The sequence below is a fragment of the Eimeria tenella genome, genomic scaffold (assembly GCF_000499545.2).
Source record: "Eimeria tenella Houghton genomic scaffold, Eth_scaff29, whole genome shotgun sequence".
Taxonomy (NCBI): Eukaryota; Apicomplexa; class Conoidasida; order Eucoccidiorida; family Eimeriidae; genus Eimeria; species Eimeria tenella.
The window spans coordinates 299024-308200 of NW_013542775.1; the positions used below are offsets into that span (position 1 = coordinate 299024).

At 49.0% G+C, this 9177-nt stretch overlaps 2 protein-coding genes across 2 annotated transcripts; both read left to right on the top strand.

Moving 5' to 3' along the window:
* Window positions 1-751: 751 nt before the first annotated feature.
* ETH_00021180 (uncharacterized protein) lies at window positions 752-2258 on the top strand (the record flags this gene model as incomplete). The annotated part of the gene is made up of 4 exons (XM_013375605.1): window positions 752-1264; window positions 1437-1579; window positions 1967-2042; window positions 2163-2258. The coding sequence occupies 4 exons, from the start codon at window positions 752-754 to the stop codon at window positions 2256-2258; spliced, it is 828 nt and encodes a 275-aa protein (XP_013231059.1).
* A 3600-nt stretch (window positions 2259-5858) lies between these two features.
* Window positions 5859-7412, top strand: ETH_00021185 (uncharacterized protein; the record flags this gene model as incomplete). The annotated part of the gene is made up of 1 exon (XM_013375606.1): window positions 5859-7412. One exon carries the CDS (start codon window positions 5859-5861, stop codon window positions 7410-7412), a length of 1554 nt encoding a protein of 517 aa, XP_013231060.1.
* Window positions 7413-9177: the final 1765 nt, after the last annotated feature.

Genomic DNA, 9177 nt, shown 5'->3' on the forward strand with positions numbered 1-9177 from the left:
CAGGCAAGCCTAGAGTGGTGGAAGGAAGCGAAAACAGACTCCTTTAGCTCTCCGGTGCCCTCCCTGGCAGCACCATCTTCCTGAGGGGGGACGGCATTCACAGCTGCTTAAGAACGGCTACCAGTGCCGACTTGCCCAGTAAGTGTTTATATGTAGCAGGAATAGATTTATTCACGAGCTTCTTTTGCCTAACTATAGAGGCAAATGTTCTAACTGGACAGCCCACAGCGTACTTTAAAGACCTTCATTGTACTGTCTCAGGAAGCAACGATGAACCCAAAAATGGACTTTTCCGAGGATATCCAGCTAAGTACCAGTCTAAAGCTGGATAATCAGGGCGGAAATGACAAGCTATTGCGGGGACGGAGGGTTGGTGGCCTGCAGGCATACTTCGTAGCTCTCGCCATTTCAATTGCACTTGTATATGTAGTTTCGAAGTGCGCCGCGCGTATAGAGGAATATTCCTCATGGCGCGTTAGGCGTCTTTCAGAGAAGGATGAAGACTCGAAAGATTCAAATCTGGTGAGCGCGAAAACAGTTAGTACTTCAGTCTTCACAACTGCAAGTTTTAACAAACTTTTAGTGCATCATATGTGACTGGCGCATATTGCCTTCTTTGGGATTCTATTAGGACCCCACTGAAGCAGAATGTGTCGAATTGAGGAGTGGAGCCGCATCAGGAGGAAGCTCTCGTTGGAACTGGCCCTTCTGGCAGAGAACCCAACCAAAATCTGGGTTTCAAAAGGTAGGAATGGAAGACCCTTACGAAGACGATACCGAGCATGCAACATCTGGTACAGGTGCAACTGCAAGCAAGCGGCCTGCCGGGGTATCAACTGCTCCTCAGGAGGGCCAGGAAGGAGGCAGCTCGGGGCAACGAAACTCTTGGAGCTTCCCTTCTCTTCCATTCGGTGCACAACGCCAAGGGTTTCAAAGAGTGGAATGCAAAGGCTGTGATGATGACGATGTGCCTTCGGCATCCTCTGGGCAGCGTCCGACTTCGAGCACTAGCCCTTTGCACACTGGCGCTTCTCGCCAAGGCTCTGAAAACGCAGAACTAGGTCCCTCAGAAGACGATGCACAGGCGGGGCCTTCGACATCTGCTGCGCACGAAAATTCCCGTACACAACCAGAAGGAGCACTAGATTTCCAAGGGAAGCACGGGCGGCGGCATCAAACTCTGCTTCGGCTTGGAGACGTGACCTCTCCTCATTACTTGAATTTGGGCGGCAAACCCGACTGGCGGAGGCTTAAAGAGGATTGGGTACGCTGTTGAACTTACCTGCGCTGCCTGGACGCCCTTGACCGACTGAGCAAACCATTTTGCACCTTTCTGAAACCCGTTTTGTGTGGAAGTTGGAAATGGATCGGCGCAAAAGATGGTTGCATGTCTTTGTTGGTCGGAATTGAAGCAGCTGACACTTTACGTGTGACAGCGTATGTTAATTTGCTATTCCGATTCTGCCTACGTTCTTTTTCTATTACCTATTCCAGGGGCAGGGAGAAGTGCAACGGATGCTGGAGAGTTTCGGTACTACTGCAGGGAGTTTTTGTTTCCCACACGAGGGAATGTTCAAAGGTCAGTTAGGAAGTCTCGTTTCTAACCTGAATCAAAAAGAAAGGCAACAACGCACCTAGTTGTGAAACCGGCTTAGTCTAAATTGTGGCTTGAATTCCTGCGGAGCCTGCTTGCGAGGTAATCTCACTCCACAACACATATGTGTTCCCTTAGCTGTTTTGAAAGTCTTGCAGCCTGCTTGGTCGCGACGCATAGTATCCCTGGTGGCGATGAAGTGACTATTAGTGCTAGGATAACAGAGCTTGTAAGTAATGCAATGCCTAGTGTGTTTCTGAATCCTATGCAACCTGTAAGTGATTCAGAGCTGATGACCCGAAGAGGCACAAAAAAAGCTGCGAAACGTTTCCTTGGGATTAGCGGCGCTGGTGCTTGGTTTTGTTTTTTCAGCAAAGCGTCAACACGCCAACTCTGTTGCGTCTGGGAAGATTCATGTCGCGTGGTTCCTGTTCCCATCAACATGTGCGTAAGATGCCTCCCCTAACATTTGGCAATTGGCCGCGTGGCTTAACAGCGGCCAGGCCGGCTGCTGTGAATCATGCCGCTCTTCCGACAGCTTGCGTGTGGCTCATGTGTGGGCGTGCAGTTTCAGCGCGACGTAACGTTAGTAGCTGAGGAAATGGCGAGTATTTGTTTGGAGGACGCCAAAAAGAGTATTCGTGCGTTCAGTGCAGTAGCTTGAAGTCGAAGTTATCTCTCTTACAGTTTTACTGCTGTTCGCCCAGCATGTTCATGTGCCGAAAGGCCGTTTAATTCAAAAGCAATTTCAAGTTCAATTTAAGCGCTTGAAGGACATGTAAGCTTGTAGACGTAAAGCATTGCGTTCGCTTGCAGCAATGGAAGAAAAAACAACCCACTTGCATACTGTTTTGGAGAGGCCATCCTCCGTGGCGTGCACAGGAAAGGTTTTAGTTGAGGTTTTCAGTAAGCTCTTAAAGGCAGCATCCTCTTTAAAGGCTTTTACAAACAAGTTCGACTTTGCATGAATTTGAACGGCTCATCCAGCTGAAGAATTGGGTGTAGGAAATAAGATCAAAGCTTGGCACAATCATGGAACGTAGCCGCGCTCAACTATATCTTTGACAATATTTTCAAGTGCGGTGTTTACCTGTGCTGTTCGCAGTCAGTCAGTCGACGCCAGGGGCTTCAGCGGCAGTTCAGTGAGCCTCAGGACTTGTCAACTATTTTTGCCTTCGTTTAGGGAGCCTAAAATTGGCCTATATTAATCGGAAGCGTAATATGGATGTGCGGCTTTTTTTCACGTTACTTCTAAGAGCTTGACTGCATCATAGTCAGGCGGTGGTGGCCGGACGGAGACTGGTAGTGCAGCTGTGGGATCCCACTTAGAGTCTGTGTTCGGTATTTTATCAAGGCAACCTTTTTTATAGTTTCCCGACAGACACTGCTTAAATTTTCACCGCAGGTATGCTCCTGCTGGAGCGTTTCGATAGACGGAAGTGCTATTTGAGGCTTAAGGTGTCCTTAGGCAGTCCAGAGAGCTCACAACTTCATGTGCAGGCGTTGCTCTTAATCCAGGTGCTGCCGACCCCTAGAGCGCAACTAAATCCTTCAAGGATAAGGAAAGACTGAAAGTTTTGTGATGTATAGTGAAAAATAGAGCTCCCACCTAGTCTTTTAGTCTCACTGGTGATCCATTCGGCTTCAAATGCAGCCTGTTAATCAAAATGCGAAAGCATGGCCAAGCAGACGGGTCAAAGTGAGCGTACAGCCTAAGTTTGGTACCGAAGATCTCTTTATTCAGTGGAAATTTATCTTTGAAGCTGGCGCATCCCACACAGATTAGCGGCGTGCTAGGATGGCTGCGGCTGGTTTAGGGGGCCTGCAGCCCCTGTAGACGAGCCGGGGGCGATTCTATATTGAATTCGGCCTGCCTTTGATCTTTACGCTGCTTACACTCTGAAATCATTTCAACGGCTCAGCATGCTGAGCTCTAAGAAAAAGTGTCCTTTGTTAGATTGTCAGCCGACCTCACACATAGGTCCATTTCTTCGTCTTGGGGCATCTTCACGCATTGTTTGCAATCAGTCCAGTAAACTTTGCACTTGGAAATACACCCGCCCAGTAGAGGGCTGTGAAGCTTTGCAAAGTCTACGGGAGGTATTGGCGTGGAACAGTATTGGTTTGCAATACAAAAGGAGCTGGGCACGCTTGTGTCAAAGGGTGTCACTCACTATCAGTTAGAGGCCTCGGTGTTAATGCTGGCTACAGGTGTAGCTGGTATGTAAGCGGCCACTGGGTTTTCAAGGTAGTCGGCGCACATTCCTGCAAGGCCACAGTTGGGGAAGCTGGGAACAGTATATTAGGCCGCAGTGAGGAAAGCTGGGAACCGTTTACTTTTAAAGTTCTGAAAAAAGAAACTGTGCCGCGAGTCCTCGTTAGATACCGTGTTTAACGGGCTAAGACACATCCATGGGTTCAGCCAGTTGTAGCTCGATCGTGCTAGCAACTTTGCCAGCAATCTGCACCGAACCGCTGCAATAGTCATGAGGTCTTTCACGTAAAAATCTTGTGCGCGTACGAGGGAGCAGTAAAGCTCCATCACTTGCCGATGAACACAGTAGCCTACCACTTTTCAGTCAGAAGACTCTTGAGGCGTAGTTTACACGTTCCGTCGACACAGGTGGAAAACTCGCATTATCTGTTGCGTCTCCACCAATTTATTTTGCAGTGTCTAAGCTCACCGCGAATTTTAGGCGCAATTTTCTCACAAACTGGGGACAAAACAACAGAGGACGCAAAACCAGGCTACAGGAAGCTTTACAGGAAAGCCGCAGAAGTTTCGCTTTTGGACCATGGTTTTGTAAGCTCCATATATCTTTGCTCCATACATATTTGGTCGCATGTTAGCAGAGTTTATAAATTTCTGCAGCGTAAGCGCCATAAAAGCAGCAACGTAGCTGTTTTGCGTTTATGGTGAGGGGTGTTTTCCGACGCCGACGATATGCAGAGGACGAACATGAAAACTACGTGTTCCTGGGACTGCAAGGTTCCTTTCAGCAGGAATTCATAAATAATTTCGTGCTGCCTTACTTGATCTTGCGTCAATTGGCGACGGAAGGCTGCTCGCCGACTTGTCGACCCGCTTCAAATGTTCTCGGCACGCCTCCTAGCAGTCGTGCCTCTGCTCAACCGAATTTATGCCTTATCCTCTGGAATCTCTGCCTCCAAAATAGGATCAGAAGGCTTATTGCGCTTCTTACATGCTAAAACGCTTAGGACGAGTCGCGCGCCCACTGGCAAATTGAGTCCCAAAGTTCCCCGGATCTGGTCAAGCGCCAAGTGCCTCCCGCCGCTGAAAACGAGAGGAAAAGGCTGGCCGTCATTATGCGCTCTTCTCAGGCAAAATCGAATTTCCGCGCATGTTTGGGGAGAGGGCGCAGTGACGGCATGAGGATAGAGAACCGCCAGAGTCGTGTTCTTGATACGAAAGTATCCCCAATAGCAACGGCAAGATTTTCATGTGTCCCGAAAATCTGGCTGCGGCGCCCTATGTTTGTTGACAAATGCATAATCGAAAATATTTCACGGAATTACACTAGCTATTTCGGCAATAGTGAAGCGCCGGCTCTACTGGATGGAAAGCCGAGGTTACTGGAATGCCGATGCGAGACGCTGGCTGAAGTCAGAGTCTTCGCTACAAAGAACATGCCATTGATGAGAGCAAGACAAATATGCCTGTCTTTGAGCCATCGTTTTTAATATCAACTGCAGCTCAGAGGCGGATTATTCATCAATGTACTGCGAAGGCTTTGCAATAATTTACCTGTTGTCTCAATTTTACGGCCTCGAAGATAGGTGGCGGACAGTTGCTACCTCTGAAACCCACCCTTCACAGTCACTTAAAGTGTGAAACAAATCAAAGAAACTTAAAAATATAGGAATCGAGACCTAATGTAGTCTGAGTTCAGAGCGGATGCTGTTGCAGTTTCCCCGGAGAGGGAGTAGAACCAGTCCACAGGACTTCGTCATCAGCCTTGACGATGTGGGGTGAACAAGTCGCCTCCATACCTTTATTCCTACATGCCTGATAACAAAGAACCCTTTGTTTCTGTGTCTTTTGGGTTCATTCGTCCCGCTTTGCCGACGAAGCGCTCAACTGTTGGCCAGTGGAAGAGTGTGATGCGGGGTGCTTGAGTTGCCGCCAGGGCGCTCATAGCCGCGTAGATCTTCAACGTCTGGTTAATACCTCATGTTTCCGTAATGTGCAGCTTAGTTGGTAAAGTTTTTGTCGTGGTCTCCTCCAGGCCTCTTTTTCGAAAAGATGAGCAACGTATTCGAGCCTACGGAAACAGGCTTAAGCGTGAGCTTACGAAATGATGGCGTGGTACCTGTTGATATGGACAGTCTAGAGATGCACGAACTTTACTCTGACTCAAAGAAAACGGGCTCTGTTGCTCGACCGCGGAAAAAGCTATTCTTCGTTCCAACATTTTTCGCTGCTGTCGCTTTTTGTATTTTCGTGGGACTTTTGAAGCAGCGACTGCATCAATCAGCTGACTCAACTGCTAAAGCTCTGCGGGTTTCTGATATTCGACCTCCCGCAACTATCTCGGGGCGTTGGACACACCGGCAACTGCCCGCTCAGTATGATGAATGGGGGCTGCCAACGATAGCACACTTTGAAGAGACCCTCTCCCCAACTCTGAAACAAGGAAAAGATGCCATTGCCCAGGCAATTGCACATTCCGAATCAAAGAAGAGCAGCAGCCTCTCTGTAGACCCAGCTAACAGACAGCATCTTGCTGCGAGAACTTTATCGAACGACAAGTCAGATTCACTGCTGGGGATGACGCTTGAGCTCGAAGATGTAGTCCCATTCAAACGACGTGCAGAGAACAAACCTGTGCCTAGCAAAATGCGCATTACAAAGGTTGTAGGCTCGGACCCCTCCGGCCTGCTTGTTCTGGCAGAGGACGTCAAGTCCCGGCAGCTGTACACCATGCGCGTTTGCATAATGCAAGCTCCTCTGGCGTCGGAATTCCCCGACAGCGAGTCGCTCTTTGAAACAATTTCGTATTGGAATGAAATTGACGACAAAGTGGTCAGTCAAATCTCCAAGAGCACTCCAGAGGGCGAGGACGATTCTCAGCAAATTGCCACCATTCCTATTTACACGGCAAATGTTGCAGGTGCAACAGACGCTACTGTAATTAATGGGAGCTACGTTTTTGGTCAAGTGTACCTTCTGGAAGAGTTGCACGGAAGCATGCAGACTTTGGATCTGAAAGGCGAAGAACTTCTGCCGCAAACCCACGAATACATTGGTAGCCGCTTGTTGCAGGTCTTCCTTAAATTGCAGAAGGCAGGAATAAGCAGTGCGGCTGTGGACTGGAGCAATATCTTTGTGCGTCCCGACGGTTCTTTCGTTGTGAGCGGCTTTCGCTCCTCCTCCCCCTTCGGGTGGCCCTACGGGCCTTTTGCTGCGTTCAATCTGGAAAGATCTGAGCCGCAGCTAGTTCTCTCGATTTTTCGTTCCCTAGAAACAAGCGAGTCCTGTGTATCTCACCCTGCCGTTGACATGTGGCTTCTTGGGACACTCCTGTACGAGTTGTTCACAAAGGGAGAATCTGCCTATGGCATGGATGAGTGGTACGAAATGGAGGACTCGAGGAAGCTGGCAAAAGGACTGCTTGAAAGGAAAACTAGATCTGAAGTCTTGCGGCCACAGCTGGAAGCTGCAAATGTTCCCGAAAGGTGGTTAGAGCTTATCTTGCGCTTGCTGGAGCCCGAAAGAGTCAACAGGATTACTGCTTTTGGAATTATGAAGGAGTTCCCCGATCTTGCGCAACATATATCGCACAGGCTATCTGAGTAGTTCGTATGTGACTTAGAATGCATCTGCATCACTTGAATTGGCCTGCGCCTCAGTCGCAGTAGGCATAGCTGTTTTTGGCTCACTTATTCGCTGCCTGTTTGCGAGCTTCGAGCTGTCCAAAAAGCCACCAAAGTCTCACAACCAGCTCCACGGATTCGCATACACCAAAATGGAAAAAATTTGTAATGTGTGAAATTGTGGCGAAATTTGCCCACGTAAAGTAGTAGCGGTCCTCAGAGTCTAACCACCTGTGTCATATGCCGTGCCAATCGTATGGCATCGCGAATGCAAGGAGTTAAGAGCCTTCACAATGCAATGGACTTTTGTCTACAGCTCATCATTTGTACGGCATTACAGCAAAGAGGCCAGCCACTCCGCTTCCCAGCTCAAGAACTTGAATACATTGGATGTATGTGAAGCAGCTCGCCACTTGTGCTTCACCCCCAGAGATTCCTCAACTCCATGATGAAAAAAGGTCGCCCAACCTTCCAGTTTTGTAATCTTGGAGATCATGGGCTTGTTGACCTCGGGAGTGCAAGGGACCTTCATTCACGCACTGGTCATCTGTGTTTAAACCAGGCTCATACTTCTCTAGCTGCGTGGTATCGTGGCAATGTTATAAAATTTTGTGGTAGCATGACTAGGAGGGGCTTTGCCCACTGGTTCAGGCAACAATATTTTGCGTGACAGAATGGCTACGAAGTATCTGAATGAGTGTCGCGCTAAGGCATTTCGCTAGTGCTTGCCTGCTAGGTTGTTGAGGGCCTGTCTGCTGCCATCAAGCTTGTACCGTTGAGTTTTGCCGGTATCTGCTTGCTGGTCTGTGGGTGAATAGCTTCGCGACTGCTGCGCTAGGGAAACTGCGCGGCAGCAGAGTGGTGGCAGGAGGGAGGAAGGCCAGCTAGATTCCGAGTGTAACATGCAAGCTGCGGGAAAGGACAGCCACGACATATGGCGCATGTCATATGTCGTCCGAATCAGGTAGTCAGCGCCAGCTTTCTATTCCAACACGCCATGGTCCTTGTTTCCGGTTGTTGGAAACGCAACGAAGCCATGGAAACTTAGCACTGGCTCGCGCCTTGCGCTGGCTAACGGGCGCACGTTCTGTGCACTGGCCCGAAACAGTGCTCCGCAACCCTCGCAATCAGCCTGTCAGGATTTTTTATTATCGGCGGGCGCGAAGCTGCACTACCAGCTGCAGCGCCACCCTCAACTTCGAACTTGTTCTCCCCCCAGCCCTCGGCGGCGGCTGAGCAACGGAAGTGGCGCTCGCGCACCGGTAGTCTTTTAGGCTGCTCGTTTCGCGGGCTTGCAAATTAACTCAACGAACTTTGTTGATAAGCCCGTGCAGAAAGCGAGGATCCGCGTGGACATGGCCTTCTAACACCTCTCTAGAGACAGAGTTTAGACAAGTATCTGCTAGACTTTTAATGAGGGAAGACTTTTATTCATAGCTCGGAAAAAGGAGCCTCATCTTCTGCTTTGTGCCACCATCTCAAGCGTCTTCCACTCTCCTCTGTTTGTGCCACCTCCCCACGCACCTTTTTGCAAAAGATACCAAGAACAGATTTTGAATATCTTATTGGTTTCAACTTTTCAAGTTTAATACAGTTCAATTGCTGTGCTGGCATTCCGTGCTAACAGCCATGGCCTCAGGTTTGCTTTCTTGAAAATTTCCCCAGATCGTTCTGTTTCTTGAATAGTTTAGTGGAAATATTCACTTTTATTTGTTTGAATTTATATCCTGTGCATGCGCCGTCAATGC